At 41.8% G+C, this 17,874-nt stretch overlaps 2 protein-coding genes across 3 annotated transcripts; one reads left to right on the top strand and one right to left on the bottom strand.

Moving 5' to 3' along the window:
* The first annotated feature begins 8,742 nt into the window (after positions 1–8,742).
* Positions 8,743–10,404, top strand: mul3 (mitochondrial E3 ubiquitin protein ligase 3). Of its 2 annotated transcripts, XM_083689862.1 has the most exons (5): positions 8,743–8,857; positions 9,098–9,220; positions 9,349–9,436; positions 9,576–9,696; positions 9,906–10,404. In XM_083689862.1, the coding sequence occupies exons 2-5, from the start codon at positions 9,107–9,109 to the stop codon at positions 10,396–10,398; spliced, it is 816 nt and encodes a 271-aa protein (XP_083545988.1). In that variant the 5' UTR covers positions 8,743–8,857; positions 9,098–9,106; the 3' UTR covers positions 10,399–10,404. The 2 variants fall into 2 exon arrangements, with proteins under 2 accessions (XP_083545988.1, XP_083545989.1); XM_083689863.1 differs by having other exon boundaries at positions 8,809–9,220.
* Positions 10,405–11,523: 1,119 nt separating this feature from the next.
* Positions 11,524–17,686, bottom strand: eif2b5 (eukaryotic translation initiation factor 2B, subunit 5 epsilon). The gene is made up of 16 exons (XM_083689853.1): positions 17,504–17,686; positions 16,943–17,067; positions 16,601–16,786; positions 15,044–15,221; positions 14,827–14,907; positions 14,608–14,685; positions 14,177–14,489; positions 13,829–13,974; positions 13,504–13,651; positions 13,177–13,278; positions 12,928–13,035; positions 12,742–12,832; positions 12,487–12,610; positions 12,252–12,377; positions 12,013–12,123; positions 11,524–11,664 (listed from the first exon to the last, which is right to left on the bottom strand). Exons 1-16 carry the CDS (start codon positions 17,669–17,671, stop codon positions 11,602–11,604), a joined length of 2,148 nt encoding a protein of 715 aa, XP_083545979.1. The 5' UTR covers positions 17,672–17,686; the 3' UTR covers positions 11,524–11,601.
* Positions 17,687–17,874: the final 188 nt, after the last annotated feature.

Here is a 17,874-nt window from a genome sequence, read left to right as displayed (position 1 = left end):
TAGAGAGCTTTGTTAGGCTTCACACCCCAGGTAAGAAAAATGGCAGCCATAAGAGGATAATGGGTGCCTCACACTGGGGGACCTGAGTGTTAGTGTATGATAGAAATCATACTGTGCAAAGCTTGGACAAATCTCATGAACAAAAGAAAGGGAAAGGGAAAGAACTGGACCATTGCACAACTGTGACTTCACAGTAAACTCCCCCCCTCTGTGTGATGTCTAAGACAGACTGAGTAGGGACTGAACCCATGACATCATCAGATCAAAATCTTCAGAACATGATGGATTGCACTGTGCACAGAGTTTTGATGACTTACATCACTAGTTATTGCCCTATTGCCACCTATTGCCCTATTTAATAAACGGCAGTTGTGTTAAAGATGGTATTATGTGATATTTCCTTGGAAGTTCCAAATGGTAAAACATGCCCTGGCATTGACTTGACTTTCCTCAGGGGTAACAGTGGCTTCAACCAATAGGAGTTACCACTGGGTTGTATTAGCATGAAACCATTGGCTTTTTTCAGCGTCTTTGTATTTACATTTTGATCAGTCCTGTATATCTGGTAAGAGGGACAAAAAAATAGCTACATTAGGGGAATATATATTTAGCCAATAATGCTGTTAAGAAAGGGTAAGTGTTGTCCGACTATCGATCTAATTTACAGTGTATATATAAATATTGACAACATCTATTTGTGTTTTGGATTTTTACCCATTGGATCTCACGTCAAGGAATAGTTGACGGCACAGCAACCTTGTCAAACTTCATCAGGAAAGTTAACAGGGGGGGGGGGGGCGGCTATTGCACACAGCCCCATGTGTGTTGAAATCACTCATGGATTCAATGGATGGGTCAGAAGCGCAAACATGAGCAGCGTGTTGTCGGTCTCATAGATCCACGCAGTTAACAAAACAGAAACATTTTACACATGAGAGGAAATGTTTATCTATTGTGTGTCCTCTCGTTCTAACCAACATAGGACTATTGAACAGCGCACCTAATATATAAATATGTCTAACTATAATATCAGTTGTATGAAAGGTAAACTTCATAACATTCAATTTAGTCAAATTGTCAATTTACTGTAGGTCTATCACTTTTACTTTTAACTTAACTTGGAAAAAAAACAAATAACATACACCAATGGTCGACTGACTTCATAAAACAAAAGTCTCAGCTGAAGACAAAAAGTCATGTTTTCAAATGTTATTAAAATCAAATGTTATTATATTAATTAATTGTTCCTGTTCAATTACGTTAATAATTTATGTAATAGTATATAATAAATACGAGTAAGAGTTTAGATACGACGGCAGTACTCACAGGTCCTAAGGTGCAGGTTAGAGTTATAACGAAGACACATTTTGACATATCCATGATGTTGACCGTGGCCAAGACAGAAACGTTGTTATAGACGGCTATTATTTTGTAAAATGTTTAATCCATCAATAATGATAAAACTGTTCACGAGGCAAAGTTGAATTTGTAGCAGAAAATCACTGTTACTTAAATGATCTTTCCGTCTTGTCAACGCTCCTGCACTCTAGTCGTAGAAGTGCGTCAAGTCTTTGAATTCCCGACAACTAGTTCGCGTGGTTAACTAGTTGCACACCACCAATCAATAATGAAAATGAGAGTACGTGTGAAGGAGAAGTAGGTGGTTGCGTGACGTAGCCTATGCCTCTGAACCTCCCTCCGCAAACGATGGTCTTTCACTTCAGGGAAAACACCATCCTTGCCTACGTTCTATAGACTATAGACTATTGATGATTTGATGATTTGATGATTTGATGATTGTGGTCCTCTGTGGCTCAGTTGGCAGAGCATGGCGCTAACAACGCTTAGGTTGTGGGTTTGATTCCTGCTGGGACCATATATACTGAAATGTATGCACTCACTGCAATGTAAGTCGCTTTGGATAAAAGCGTCAGCTTATGGCTTATATTATGAATTCACCTCATAATAACTTGAAGCCACTTGTAAGAATGATCAGCCACTGTGTGTAAGAATGACCCCTATATGACTCCAACACGAGAATTCCCACATAATCCATCGTCAACTCATCGTCAAAATACTGGTCTGCATAATCTTTTCTTTGATTAGACATAATTTCCCCAACCACCTGTGCTCACAAAAATGATTGTAGTTAACCTTCAGTGAAAGTTCAAAATGTCTGACTACCAAAATAGCAAGCATTTAGAATTACCATTAAGAATTATAGTAAAAAATAACATTTCTCATACCACACACTCACCTGCTTCAGTCCTCGGTTTGAAGTATCCTTTCAGGCAAAGGGACAAATGCTATCAGAGGCATTCAACCTTTAGTGTATACTGTAAGGTGTGTAAACAAAAAATGTGGAAATGGATCACCTTGATGGAATGCAATGTTGTTAATGTTTGATCATGAATGCAATATGTGTGTGCATGTGTATGTGTGTTTCAAAATAAAGTTTGATTTGTGTGCGTGCGTGTGTGTGTGTCTGTGTGTTCGTGTGTGTGTGTGTGCGTGTGTGTGTCTGTGTTTGTGTGTGTGTGCATGTGTGTCTGTGTGTTCGTGTGTGTACGTGTGTGTGTGTGTGTGTGTGTGTGTGTGTGTGCGTGTGTCTGTGTGTTCGTGTGTGTGTGTGCATGGTGTGTATGTCTGTGTGTTTGTGTGTGTGTGTGTGTGTGTGTGTGTGTGTGTGTGTGTGTGACATTACACCTTGTAATCTCTCAAATAATGCATTAGAGAGAATGTTGTTAGACAAGTTCTGGAAAGCATTCCTGCTTATCTCATTGATCTCCATCAATGTTGTGGAATTATGTATCTGACAGAAGACTCCTTGTTGTATCATCGGGGTTTCATCTCTGTCCTGGTGACATTGTCCTCTTCTTTTAGCAGATGCCCATTGTCTTCTGTAAGTATTGATGTGTAATCCAGACACGCTCTTTGTTATTTCTCAGGCCTTGCTGTGAGATCTTCGTAATGACGTTCATTGGTCAGAAAGACCCCCAGAACCTTGAGATGATTGTGGTTTGTGTGTGTGTGTGTGTGTGTGTGTGTGTGTGTGTGTGTGTGTGTGTGTGTGTGTGTGAGTGTGAGTGTGTGTGTGTGTCTCTCTGTGTGTATGTGTGTGTGTCTCTGTGTGTGTGTGTGTGTGTGTGTGTGTGCGTGTGTGTGTGCGTGTGTGTGTGTGTGTGTGTGTGTGCGTGTGTGTGTGTTTGTGTGTCTGTCTGTCTGTCTGTGTGTGTGCATGTGAGTGTGTGTGCTTCCAGTTAGTGAAGAGAAGCCTATAAATCAGTGTTAATTTAGGGTTAGGATTAGAGGAAGATGACTGTTCCAACTGTCTTATCTGCTGAGATATCCGTTGACCTCTGTTGCAGAAGTTTATCTTATCTTTAAAAGGAGGAACGCACCTCTATACATGTCAGGAGTTGTTCTCCGTATTGCCTTGACTCATAAATATTGTGGACATGTAAAGTGAATGACTGTAAAGACACTGTAAATCAGAAGTGGCCAACCCTCCTCCTACCTGTAGGAGAAACATGCTTTTTTCCAACCATCCACTAAGACCTGGTTAAACTAATCGAGGCACTGATGACCAGTTGATTAGTCAAATAAGATGTGTTTAAGCTGGCCTGGAACAAAAGCATGCAAACCTTGTGGCTATCCAAGAACAGAGTTGCCCCCTTCCCCATTAATGAAACAATTACACCGGTACTGTATGTTATAGTGTTAGAAGTAGAGTTTACTTACATTTCACTTCTCAATATTGACAGTTTAAACAGTATTTCTGAACAAATTGTATTGTAATTCTACAAAGGCATTACACTAGAATTAGAATGATTGTAATAGATTAGAGATGACTAATTTACTGATACAATACAATACAATTAAACACAATTAGACACAATACAATTAAACATACTAAATATGAATATAATTCTACTAGTATATTATAGTATATATAATTCTAATAGCATATTATAGTATATATAATTCTAATAGTATATTATAGTATATATAATTCTAATTCTAACATTATACAGCGCTAACAAGACTAAAGATATGTGCTAATCAACATCAGTTAGTTGGCAAGGCATGAACAAACTTCCACATTGTAGATTAAGGTGACAGCTTTCATACAATCTCTCACAGAATTAAAGATTAAACAGAAATTCATTGACCTTCAAATCATAACGAAGATATTGAAACGTAGAGAATGGAGAGTATACAGTATGAACTCAATGCCATAGATCATGCACCTCTGATTCAAATGAGCCTTTATCAGAAGTACGGTATAAAGTGTGTCAAAACTAGGACCCATAGAATTAGTTAAAACATGTCATATGTGTTACAGATAATGTACGTCTCTCCAAAAGGGTTAGGGTGGTTACAGTGTGGTTACAGATGATTACAGTGTGCTCCTATATAATGTTTGCAAACACTATGGGAGTGTTTTACTCAAGGTCATAAAAATGTCTTGGCATGATATCTACTGACTGAGTGGCATACTTGACCACGGTGTTGGCTACAGCCCTCTCTCCTTCCTTCTCCTCATTCAATGTAGCAGAGGAAGTTCATCCTGTCACGACAGTCCCAGGTCCCCCAGTGATCTCCCTGCTTGGGCAGAGTCCCACAGTGCAGGGGTATAGCTGGGCACTGTGGATTCTCCCCTCCGTACCAGGCCTGGTGCTCTAGGTTTTCCCCATTCACCCACAGCCACTGGCCAGCCAGGTAGCGCAGGCCCGTCCACACCTGGGCTGTCTGGGCCGCCACGATCTTGTTCTGGGCCCTGAGAACATCTTTCAGTGATAACAAACTGACGAGGTCAGTGTAGTGATGCCTGCAGTGCTTCAGAGCCTCCTCCCACGTCTTATTCTCCCTTACCAGGACCACCTCATGGCTCTGGAAACAAAGGAATGGACGGCGGTGATTACAATGGTGACTGTACCATTTCCCATTTGTTGTAGCCACACAGTTTTGATGTCCATGTTTGGGTTGTCCTCCCCCCCAAAAGTATTCTAATGGCGATCCCCCTTCAGACCACCTCCAGTCTTCTGTCTTGGAGGTCCTGTGCAGACCGATCCATATCGTGTGCTGTCTGCGGTTATGTGGGATCTCCAGTGCTTCCTCCTCAGTGATGATTGAGGCCAGGTCAGTGTGGTGTGTTCTGCAGAAATTTTGGCCGTGGTGCCAGTCCATAGGGTGGTTCGGGTAACCTGATATAACGTGATATATGTAACCGGACACAGCTTCACAGGCAGCAGTTAATAGGAACACAACATTGAAGCTGCATATCTTCGGCATGATGACCCTGTGTGGAGTGATACTAATCTGACCTACCTAGTTCTCTATTCTCTTACTACTTATTATCTACCTGTTTGAATCTGCCTACACAGACCAGCTCCACCAGTCACAGCTTTCTCTGTGCTCGCCTGTCCAACCAATCACAATTATCTTGATGTGCACACACTACGCATGCACACACACACACACACACACACACACACACACACACACACACACACACACACACACACACACACACACTACGCATGCACACACACACACACACACACACACAAACACACACAACACACACACACACACACACACACACACACACACACACACACACACACACACACACACACACACACACACACACACACCACCATCACAACTCTCCAAGCCCATTTGTGTCAAATGAGGAATTGCAAATCCAACATTAAAATTGAGTTGGTTGCAATCATTGGAAATATGCAAAAGCTACTCAAAACTGCTGGAGTATAAATATTTAAATAGCAAGCTCAACTTTGAATATTGGACATACTGTAGGTTGTTTACTTTGTTGGTTGATCTACTGTATACTGCTCAATACCTTTGTTTTAAAGACAATGCTGGCAGAGAAGCCTACTGTAGAAAAGACATATCTCTTAGGCAATGTCTGTATATCCATACCGCTGGTACAGTACAGTGATCATAATCCAGTTGACTTTGTGGGCATACTGTACAACTGTTGGGTAAACAGGATTATAATCTGATTATTGTCTGTCTCAATCGAATCCACATTAAAGCTCCTATTCAAAATAAACATTACATAAGGAGTATGTGGAAATGCCTTTGTCTGCTTCATGTAAAGGTGCCTACAGAATGGATAATAATCTCATAAAACAAGACAATGGGGGGGGGGCGTGAATGTAATAATCTACAGTACTGTAATATGATGTTCTTTCAAATAGACAACACCTGAGCTGTTTACTGCCTGTTATTACAAAGACCAAGTCTTAGGTACAAGGGGTTCAAGATTTGTTCAAGGAGGTTAAACTGTCCACAATGTTCTCCTCCACTTTAGTGGTAATATGTTTAAAATGTTAGCTGGCAAAATACCCATTGTCACATTTTCTAATAGCTCCAAGGCAAAGTGACATCATAAATGGGGGCAAGGTGGGGGCAAGGTGAGGACAAGACAGTGAAGTGGCAGGATGGCACGTTCACAGAAACCCAATCCAGGAGGATTATGGCTCCATACTAACTAAATCATTTATGGCACAATGTTCCCCTATGATCAACATGACGTGCGTAGTGATTGATCCTGTCCTGTTACTTTTGACAGGATTAAGATTCAATTTGAGGTAATGGTGAGAGTGACACAGCACTGTGCAGAAGAGTCCAAGTGAACAAAGTCAACGCAACCTTAAATGTTGGTTTGAGAATTGACATTTGAATGTTGTTTAATTACAGGACATCCTCCTTTGCATCACTTTACATTGTAGCCATTTAGCATAGGCTAAATCCAGGGCTGGTATTAAGATCAAGTACATTCAAGGACACGTATGCTTCAACAGGGATAAGATCAGCTTCCTCTGTCTTTCTACCAATAGGAAACAAAGCATAGCAATTGTTCATAATAATAATAATAATAATAATAATAATAATAAAATGAAAAATCCAGCATGACAACATTATCTGCTAAAAAAAAGGCAGAAGAAGAAGTTCAATTGTTAGACCGTGGGAAAATAATGTTAAAATGGTCAAAACTATAACGTCAGAGGAAAGATGAAACACAACAAATGCCTTGATTCAGGTTGATCACAACAAGACTGCATGCAGTATGGCACAGTGTTGTGTGTTGAGTTTCCAGTGCCTTCTACAGCATCTGAGTTGATGGAATTGAGGACAGCATTCCAGATCAACAGGTTTTATCCTGTTAACCCAGTAGGACCTGAGACAAGTAGATGAACTTTTAGTGGAAAGGGGTTTCTATCAAGACTGCACATTCTGGCCATGACTAGAGTTACGGTGAGTAAAGGTAGTAGTATTATGAAATGCATTATGTATTTTTGTGGGTTGGTGTGCACATTATAAGCATTTACTCATGCATTTAAATACAATGATAACAGTGGATCCACATGTGCTCCCGTTATTTTTCAAGCACCAAAACCAAAGATTTGTAACTGTTTACAATGATTTATAAAATAAGACACAGTAAGCTATCTAAGGTCACCTTGACGACACGGGAGCGAAACCAAACTGAGAAGTGTCATGACTATCCTCAGTTAACTTTGAAAAGTTACACAGAATTTGGACAAAAACGTTAGATAAGGTTTATCATAGTATTTTTTCTTTTCATTTGAAATTCTGTACGGGTGCTTTGAATCAAACAAAAACAGATTATGTCTGCTGGTGGGCAGGACCGCATCCAAGTAGAGCAGTTGGCTTTTACCAACAGCACAGCATACACCTCCTGTGGAGAAAGAGAGAGAGAGAGAGAGAGAGAGAGAGAGAGAGAGAGAGCAAAACCAAACTGAGAAGAGTCATGACTATCCGCAGTTAACTTTATACAGAAATTTATACAAAGTTATACAGAATTTTGAATTTTCATTTGAAATTCTGTACGGGTGCTTTGAAACAAAAACAGATTATGTCTGCTGGTGGGCAGGACCGCATCCAAGTACAGCAGTTGGCTTTTACGAGCGGCACAGCCTACAGCTCCTGTGGAGAGAGAGAGAGAGAGAGAGAGAGAGAGAGAGAGAGAGAGAGAGAGAGAGAGAGAGATATTACAGCCTGCACACAACTATTTTAAAGGCAGTGTGTGTTCTCAATAACAAAGTGGACTGAGATCTGAGGAAACGTCTACTAAAAAAATGTTGCAAAGCTGTCACTGGAGTCAAACTGGCCACACTGGTCTCTCTGGTCACTGTTCTAGGGTCACACACAACACAAAGTGGGATAGATCACAAACAAAGATGATGGGGGAAGTAAGCATTTGAATGATTCAAAGTAGAGAATATTGTGTTGAGGGAAACATGTATCTTTTCTTGAGGATATACATTCAGTTTAAATCAACTAATTGCTTTGTGATAGATGAATGATGATTGTTGGAAGCACCAGCATTTACTTTGATGATTGATAATTTGCCTATAGATGTTTGATTCATGTGCAGACATTTACCCTCTGAAATTATGAATTAATTGGCACCATAGGCCTAATCTTATTTCTGTTTTCAGCAGCCTGCAAGTAGGCTTAGGCCTGCACCTTTGAGATCACTAAACAATGAAAAACTAAGGAAACTAAATAAAAACTGAATGAGTCATTTGAATTTCAATACACCTGTGGCTGTGATAGTGATGGCTGGGGATTAAAAATGTTGAAGACACTGATCTGGTGTGGCCAAAGGCATCGCAACCAAGATCCTTTTCTTAAACCTGTGGCATTACTGCCATCTGGCGGTCAAGCATCTACCTGCCGTTGGCTGCGACGTCACGTGACCAATGCGTGTAAACACGGAAGCGAAACCACTTTAAGATTCTGATTAATGAAAACGAGACCATTCGTCTTCCAACTTTCACCCTGTGCCTTCTAAAAGGTAGGTCGTGTGCTTTAGTAATTCATATTTGACATATCCGAGGACGATCACGTCAGCTTTCTGGGCATATTACCTCGCAGAGCTCTGTTAGCGTTTTCCCTTTTAATCTGTTGTAATTGCACACGATTGACTGTATGTCAAGGTGTTTCTGAACGCGTAAGAACAGGTGGTTACTGGCCAAGATAAACTGTCAAGCCAGTCAGACAAGTGGATGTTTATCATACCTCTCTATCTTCCTAGTCACACAGAATGAGTGACCTTTTCAATCCCTTGGTTCTGATCGGTGTGGGGTCCAGCTTTGCATTCTCTGGCTTGTTTTATCACTTATACAAAGAAAAGAAAGTGGAGTTAGAGAAACTGAAGGTAAGCAGATACCTTAAAGTTTGGACACACGTGCAAAACATCATTATGCAAACCATGCTTCATTAAATGGATTGTGCAATTTCAGTTACCATCAAAAATGATTTAATATTTATATATAATATTTCTAGGAGATACCAATCTTCAGGCCAGATCAACACTTGGTCAGACTACTGAAGGCATCCGCCCACAAAAAACTACAGTATGTTGCAGTCGAAGGTAAGACACCACACTACAGTATGTAAGACATGATTGCAGATATACACAAAGCTACAGCTGAATCATGTTTTTGAAAAATTAAAAATCAAACCCAGCGAAATAGTGGAGATGAGAATAAGTGAACAACATGTTGTTTTAGGGTTGGTCCAGGCAGATGGTGAGCCTTTGGCCAGTCAGTTTGTCCCGCGGTGCTTTGGTGTGATCCAGAAGATTGCTGTGGAGGAACACTGGAAAGTGTGGAACTCCCTCACTAAAACATGGTTTGTGTACTTGTGTTTTAGCTATGATCCTTTGTGTGTCCTTTGTTGTGTTCTTATGGACTTATTGGTGTTGGCTGGTGCAGTCAAACCTTATTTTATCTGATTGTAAGAAATACCCATATAATACAGTAATGATATTGTTCTGTAGTGTACTATGGTACTAAGACACAGAAAACACAGAAGTTGGACACCATTTTCTCTCCTCTCAGGAACTCCAGACAGAAGAACAGAAAGGAGACCAACAATGCCGTGCCCTTCAGCCTGGTGTGTCCGGGGGCCTACATGAGTGACCTCTATGTGAAGGTGCAGTCTCCACTGAACGCCTCTGGGTGTTATCTGGAGCGGGTGCACCGCAGAGTGAGGCGTGCCGAGGAGGGCCTGGTGGACCTGGTGGTCCAGGGCCTCAGTGGTGAGAAGCCTGTGTCGCAGGAGGAGACGGAGGAGATCCTGCGCGTGGGGACCACTATGACCGGGTTTGGGGAGGTGGTGCTGGAGGGCGGGCAGGTGATGAGGTTGCAGGCTCCACAAGATGGACGTCAGTTTGTATTGGTGCCAACTGACTATAAGAGCTTCATGGCGGGACACGAGGACTCGGCTAAGATGTGGAAAGTGCTGACCGCATTGTGTGGGATCACAGGGACCTCTCTGTTGGCTGGAGCCATCCACAGTGCGTTTGGAAAACAAGATGGCAGGAGGGACTAGGTCATTGGAGATGACTTCAGCTGTGATGATTCCAGTTGATGATCAGTTGTTCTGGGCCAAGGTGATACCAAATAGTCTTTAATGATAGGCTGTGCCATAGATGTACACTAAACAACAGTGAAGTGAATGAAAACATAGTATGAAACAAGATGGGGAGAGTTAGTTGACAATATGCAAAATTTTTTATCATTTGTATTTTCATTTTCATTGCTCTCAACTCTGCTTGAATAATGCTTTCAATCATTCCTAGTCAAGTTAACTGAGGGTAAAGGGACATGTGAGATGTGTTAAGATGCTTCCTAATCAAATGAGTAAAATCTGTTTTAGATTGATTTACCTTGAGTGTTCTGCTGGCGCTAATGTGTAGCAATTGCAGAGTTTAAACGTATCTTCTTCATGTGCCTCAGTGACTGCCCTACAGTGACTGCTCCATTTTCAGTGATTTGCTGCTACGTATTCTTCACGTCCAGACTGGATACAGTCACATAGCATAAGTGGTAGCTTGGTATGAGCTGTTTTTTTATATACTGTGATAAGTGATATGGCTGCGATGTGTGACTGACCATCAGCAGGGGATCTTTATTGAACATATTACTACCTCTTCTATACTGCATAAAAACTGAGTGGGTCAATAAAACCACCCACGGGCCAAATTGTTTATTTTAATTGTCAATACTGTACACTGTTGTGAAATAACTGTCTGAACACACTGAGACATACACTGGTGTCTGTATTTTATTCATTGGTGTACTGTATATCAGTCACTTATTAAAATACAACTTTTTCTCAAATAATTGGCCTCAATTTAATAGTCTCAGATAAACACAAACCATTTCAGTAATTGCTGACCTGTAAGTTAAGTGAGTTTCATAATGCACTTTTGTATAGCAGTACTCTCCATGCTCTAATGTCCTCAATATTTCTACCATCCTCCTTTATTAGCTTGTTGACATTCAAGATAGCAGAAAGCCCTTTCTTCTTGTGACATTGTGTGAAATATGTCAGTTTGCATTGTACAAAATTAGTTAATATATCAACAACACCTAGAAGCGATGGGAAGCTGCCCCAGAAAGCCAAAACTGACTGCCATGGCAGATTCTAAATGCAGATCCAAGCTCCAGTTCCTCTGAACCAACACACAAAACAGTCTCTCAAGTGGTCAGAGTCTTGATATTCCCTTCGTTCCTTCTCAAGCGCTCCTCTTCACTCGCCATCCTCTTCAGATGACTCCTCTGCCTCCTCCAGCCACTTGATGAACTTCTGGAGCTGTTGACCACAGACAAAAACAATTAACTGTAAGCCATTTGATTTCCTGTTTTAATTCTCACACCTCAATGTAAGTGGCACTAAGAAACACAAGCACAGAGATCATAAAAGACAAAATACAGCCTTTTATGGTCCTATGGCTCATAGAGCATGGTGTTAGCAACGCTACGATTGTGGGTTCGATTCCCGCTGGGATCCCATATACACTCACTGTACTGAACTAAGTCACTTTGGATAAAAGCGTCTGCTAAATGGCATATATTGAGGTATTATGGTGTCAACTCTGACAAGGACAATACGTGTGGAATGTGTCTTCATATTCTCTGTCAAACCCCTTCCTGAACTCACCCCCTGGTTCTTGCGGAGTTGTCTGCTCTTGTCCGTGGTGGCGCCCTGGGAGAACCAGCGCATGATGGCATCCTCCTCCAGGACCTCCAGCTGGTACATGTTCATCAGGACCTAACGGAGCAACACACCACACATCATACTCCGCAATCATCATCTCTGTAAGCACAGTGAGACCCTAACCCTATTAGAAAGGGATATCTGAACATGAAAAGAGTGTGTGTTGATTTTGACACGCTCACCTTCACCATGGCACTCCAGTGGGCCTCCTGCTCTAGGAACAGCTCCTCTACGGCAGACAGACAGTCCAGGTGGTCCTGCGCTCTCTTGATGTAGTTCTTAAAGACAGGCGACCACTTCTTCAACAGCTGAGAGGAAAGAAGGGAGAGAAAAAAAAGAGATTATTCTTCATCTCTCCATCCCTCGGTCTATCTCTGTGAGACAGTGTTTTGGATGGGCAGAGGGTCTCGTACTCACAGGCAAAAGGAGAGAGGTGTACTGGGGGGTGTTGATCTGTGGACCCTGCTGTTGGAAGGGATACTCCAAAACCACCCTGGTCAAAATCTGATTAACCTCCTTCAGTGTGATGTTGTAGGCATACCTGTTACCGTCAGAGAATAGGTCCAGTAAAATACCATAACCTATCATTATTACTAACAGCTCTATATACAGTAGTATTGTTATTATTCATCAATTACCATTATAATAACAAATCAACATCTTGCTTCTTACTTTAGAGAGTTGATCTCTAGTACAATATTGTCACAGACGATATTCTCCTCCAACCCTCTCTGCAGAGTCCCAAGGACCTCCATCTGGAAAACTACACACCCAGAGAGTCAACGTCAGAGGGAGAGTTTGTAGAGGTTAACATTTCTTTTATGTAGTTGTCACGGTGAGATGGCTGTAACACATCACCTTTAACATCATCCATCTCAGGTGACACACTCCTGCTTCCTGGGTCCTGGGAGCCTTCACTGGCCTCGCTCTCGCTCTCACTCTCAGGGTCAGGGTTCAACACCAGTCCTGAAAGAGAAGGACAAAAAGGACAAAAAAAAACAAAAAAATGGGAGATGTAGCCTTTTATGAAGAAACCATGCATGGCAGCCCACTGCATATCTTTGAGCTCTCGACAATGAATACATCATGCCAAGACTGAAGCCTTACCCCATAGACACTGGGCCAACTCGTCATCCTCTGTATCGTCCAGACTGCTGGACTTCCAGATGTAACCTTTACCGTCCGCTCCAACCTCAGCAGGGCTGAACGCTGCACAGGACAGAGGATATTCAGCATAGGTTCACAAAGCTTCGCTTACTGACAATCATTTCTCTTACTGTTGTGTACGATTAAAGCATAAACTGATTTGCACAACACTGAATGACAATTACATGGTATAGAAGATAGGATTAAAAAAAAATCATTTTGTGAAAATTATACTAATCAACGCAGGAAACATTACACAAAAGCCTGAGATAAATAGGCAACATATACCCTTCTGCTTTGTCTTGTCTTTACTGTCTCCGACTTCTGCGTCGTCACTGAGGAACTCATCATCATCGTCATCCTCGTCCACCTCATCTGGATGGTGCATGGACACCACAGTGCCTTCTGGGAGGGAGATGTTCGGTCCAATCACCACCTGCAAACGGTGTTCAGATCAGGTTTATTCAGATATTTCAATGAGCACCAGCCATGTATAAAGTACTTTGAATCCTTGTGAGATGTGCTTTATAAATCTGACCCATTATTTTCAGAAGGGTGAATGTCTTTAGACTATGAATTTAGACTATGGTTTGGTTGCCTGAACTTTGCTTACATTATATGACAGGACACACTGCTTGTTTAGCTTGACGCGGTCTTTCACCATGGCTCCATCACACACCACAGACTGGTTGATCTCCACGTTGTTGGTGATGTGAACGTCATTCCAGATGAAGGCGCGATCCAGCACCACGTTGTCCCCTATTAGAGCAACGTCAAAGGAAGGTTTACCCAACTGAGAGTGTACTCACAATGTATTCCATGAGCAAGTATTCAGAAATACTTTCAATAATGCCAAAAATAGTATTCATCGACAGACTTCTTTTATACTTTGTAAGACCTTCATTAAACCGCAAAAACGACACAACAGGACCCCTGTCTCATTTAATTGAGAAATAATGACCTATGGCGCAGTTGTTGCCGATGACACTGTTTGAGATGTGACAGTTGGCCCCGATGCTGGTGTCATAGCCAATCAGAACGTTCTCCTCCATCTGGCTGCCGTGCCCCAGGCTGACCCCTGACCCCCGGTAGACATTGTGGCGGGAGTGTGTGCAGCTCGGCCCCTTCTGGTCTGTGAAGTTAGCCTCGGGGGTGATGGGGTAGACCCAGCGACGCACCATGTCCGAGGACACAGAGTCATACATGAGCATATTGGAAACACGGGCACCATAGCCGTCCTTGGTTACGTACATGTGTATCTGGTTGCCCAGGATCTGAAAACGGGAGGAAATGTTATATTTGTTGTCACTGTTGTCACAGGCAGGACAGGTATACATGCTGTGCAGCTTTATTGATTGAGCAGTTTGAATAATATTAGCATATAAATCATACCTCTTCATTGACCAAAAGCCCTCTTACGAAATCATTCCTACTTTGGTAGTCAAAGTTGTCTGTGAAAAGCTCAGCAACCTAAAAAAACAATCACAACCACAATTGTCAGTCTACAGCACCTAGGTCAGAACAGGAATCATACATGTATTCCATGAGGGATTTCAAGCAAGGCAAATAGGAGTACAGTGTCATTGAACCAGGTTTGAGACACTAAATTACCTGTGGCGAGCAGATACTGATATGACAGTCCAGCAGATCATGTCGGATCTCAAACTCATCACTTGCACTGTGGAAGATGTTCTGCGGACAAGTAAATAAATGCAATATATATTGGTCAGTCCATGTACTGCTCTTCATTTTTCCATCATATTCATGCAAGGAATACATGTTAGAGACATTCAATTTGAATTACATATAATAACAAAAATGCTGGTACCATAGGGAATTGTAGCTTCTTTAGTCCCTGTGTCTTCTGGTAGTGAAGAACCCGCTTGCTCTTGTTGTCTATGGCAACAATGACGTCATCCTCTTCACAGCGAGACTTGTGACCAGGCGAAGACTCTTTGAAGATCATGGTCATTACCGAGCAATTCTTCTCCATTTTACGCCGATACCTTCAAGGGCACACATAATGGCCAAATAAGGAATCAAATATATAGATTAAAAGCATCTCGTATGACAGCAGAGGACCAAGTCAATTACAATACTACATTGTTTAGCTAGTGATTGTGTTGTATTGAGGAAAAAAAAAAAAAAAGACCAGAAAGAGATGGCATGCAGCAGTGGGAGCCAGGGTTCCCATTCACATTCAAGGACTTTCCAGGCCCAATTCCCTCAAATTCAGGGACCCAACAGGGCATAACAATAAAAGATTAGATGAAAATTAATTGTATCAAAATAAATAAAATATTTCCCCAACCATTGTGTTCTATTATTATTTTTTTTTATTTTTTTTAATTACTTACTCATTGCGTAATGTTTTGCTCTTTCTCTAACTGTTAAAACAGTGTCCAACCATTGCTTTTTCCTGCTATGCCCCTTCATATGCTTTTCAGTTCATTCACTTTTTCGTTGAGTAGTGTGTTCTATTTCAACAATTTATTTTATCTTTAGCACTCCTTCTCACGCTATTGGACTTGCCAGTAACAGTGAGGTTGCCTGTGTTCTTCGCTTTGAGTGCAAATTTGTTTGTCTCGAGTGCATTTGTCGTCTTTTCTCTTTCTGTTTTTTTGCTCATCCATTCTTCTCTGTCTCTGTTCTTCTTGATGTGTCACATACCTCTGCCTTGCAGATGCCACTGATATGCACACATTATGTATGCCACCCACAGCTCATGGGGTCAACTATACATCTGTGCTACGTATGAATCTTCCTTCACGTTCTCCACTTCAATCTGCTGATTGATGAGAATCTACACTCTACTGAGGCTTGCCCGTGTGACAGTAAGAAGAGTTGGCAGCAAAGGCTCCATAGATTTCTGAGCTCTTTGTCCTTTGACATAAACTCATGTAAAACTGTGTCCACGCTGTCTTGGACATGATCAAAGTTTTACAAACTCTGAGTGTTGGGCCTGGACAATGTCATCAATAAAATGCGAGCATTGTCGAATGATGTCATCACAATCATCTTCAGTCACCCGATGACTATTTACAAGGTAGGTCAGGGCCTTCTTCAATTTTGCTGTACACGGCATCTTCCCATTTGTGCCTGCCATTTTCTTTGGATCCAAGAAAGAAAGAAGCGAGACCAGAGAGTACTTCAAGGGAGATTTCTCAAAGAGTTCGTTAACAGTTGTGCGCATACACTTCTTGCAAGCGATTTTGAAGTCCATCAATGTTTACTGTCCAATTTCTTTCTCTGCGGACAAGTGTCTTACAATTCTTCGAGTAACAAAAGTTATTTTCAAAAACTTTCAAGGCCTTAATTTTTTTTTTTCTCAAATTCACAAACTTTCAAGGATTTCAAGGACCCGTGGGAACCGTGGGGAGCTCACCTGTGCTCCAGCAGGGCCTGGCTGACATCAATGTTTGACACCACATCTCCATAGACAAGCACAAAGTCCCCGCGGACCAAAGCCTTGGCATCGACATCCCTCAGCACGTCGCCAAGGGAACGGTACAGGTCCGAGGTGATGATGTGGACCACGTTGGGAGAGGTGGGGCGACACCATTTAGATTTCCTGTTGAAGAAAAGCAGGTATTGCAACAGTATGTCCCATGACAGCATAAAAGGTGAGGAATATCGAGACTCTGCTAAAGTCAAAAACACTGAAGTTAATTTGAATGTTGTTGATGTTTAGCCAAGAAGGGCATCATGAGAAAGTGTGGGTGCTTACAGCAAGTGGTCCTTGATCTTGTTGGACATCCAACAGCAGAAGACGAATGTTTCCTGTACCCCGGTAGAAGTGAGGAACTCAAGAGTGTAGTCGATCATGGCCACATTGCCCAAAGGCAGTAGAGCCTGGATGACACAAACACACAGCAGAGAAGAGATTATTCAGTGCAACATTGACACTCTTGAAAGAAAGTTATTGGTCTAAAGTGATCTACTGTTTCTATGGAAAAGACCTGTGATATATCACAATTGTGAGACAACTTGTCAGGTTGTAAGAATGTGTGTAGACAGTGCTGATCATGCCAGCTGGAAGTTGCTAGCCTAGCTAGCTATGGATAACATGTGGCTCCCTCAGCCAGATGGTCAACAAGCATACTCCCGAGATTAAAACAAAAATACTAAAGGCATCAATGTTTTTAAAAATAACTTGCTGACAAAGTATCTTGTTGCATGAATGAGAACAAGGCAAGTCAACCTCACTAGCTAGCTAGCTAGCTAGCTATCCCGTTAGCGCTGTCATCCTGACAAGCATGCACCCACATGACCATAATAACACACTTACCCTGGGCTGGTCTTTGGAGATGGGGAAAAACCTCCGGTTGAAGCTGTCAGCGATCAACACAGCCTGCAGAGGCTGTTCCTCTTCCTCCTGCTCAGCTGCACCTTTCCTACCTGAAATGCCAGAGCTGGCACGATTCTGTTTAACTCCTCTACCTGCCATGTTTGACATCCCTCTGTTTCCACAAGCGAAGCTTTCATCAGATAGTAGAAGTACGGTGTCCACGTTGGCACAAGTCATTTCTGTTACAGTACAATAGCAAACGCATAAATCAAAATTGACTTTCCTTTTAAAATGTTCTATTATGAACGCAGGAGTAATTCTAAAGGTTTCATTGAATGTGGCTATCATTAATTGTCATTAGAAAGATGGTC

This window comes from Argentina silus, assembly GCF_951799395.1.
Source record: "Argentina silus genome assembly, chromosome: 18".
NCBI classification, from domain to species: domain Eukaryota; kingdom Metazoa; phylum Chordata; class Actinopteri; order Argentiniformes; family Argentinidae; genus Argentina; species Argentina silus.
Note: the sequence above shows the minus strand (reverse complement) of the source record. Positions and strands in the feature narration are given on the sequence as shown.

Bases quoted from the DNA above. Each gene is read 5' to 3' on its own strand.
- mul3 (XM_083689862.1), top strand. From the start codon at position 9,107: ATGAGTGACCTTTTCAATCCCTTGGTTCTGATCGGTGTGGGGTCCAGC. The intron at 9,221-9,348 runs GTAAGCAGATAC...TAATATTTCTAG, and splicing joins TGGAGTTAGAGAAACTGAAG to GAGATACCAATCTTCAGGCC. The intron at 9,437-9,575 runs GTAAGACACCAC...ATGTTGTTTTAG, and splicing joins ACAGTATGTTGCAGTCGAAG to GGTTGGTCCAGGCAGATGGT.
- eif2b5 (XM_083689853.1), bottom strand. From the start codon at position 17,671: ATGTCAAACATGGCAGGTAGAGGAGTTAAACAGAATCGTGCCAGCTCT. The intron at 13,036-13,176 runs GTAAGGCTTCAG...CTTCTCTTTCAG, and splicing joins GTTGGCCCAGTGTCTATGGG to GACTGGTGTTGAACCCTGAC. The intron at 12,611-12,741 runs GTAAGAAGCAAG...TGACGGTAACAG, and splicing joins CTAGAGATCAACTCTCTAAA to GTATGCCTACAACATCACAC.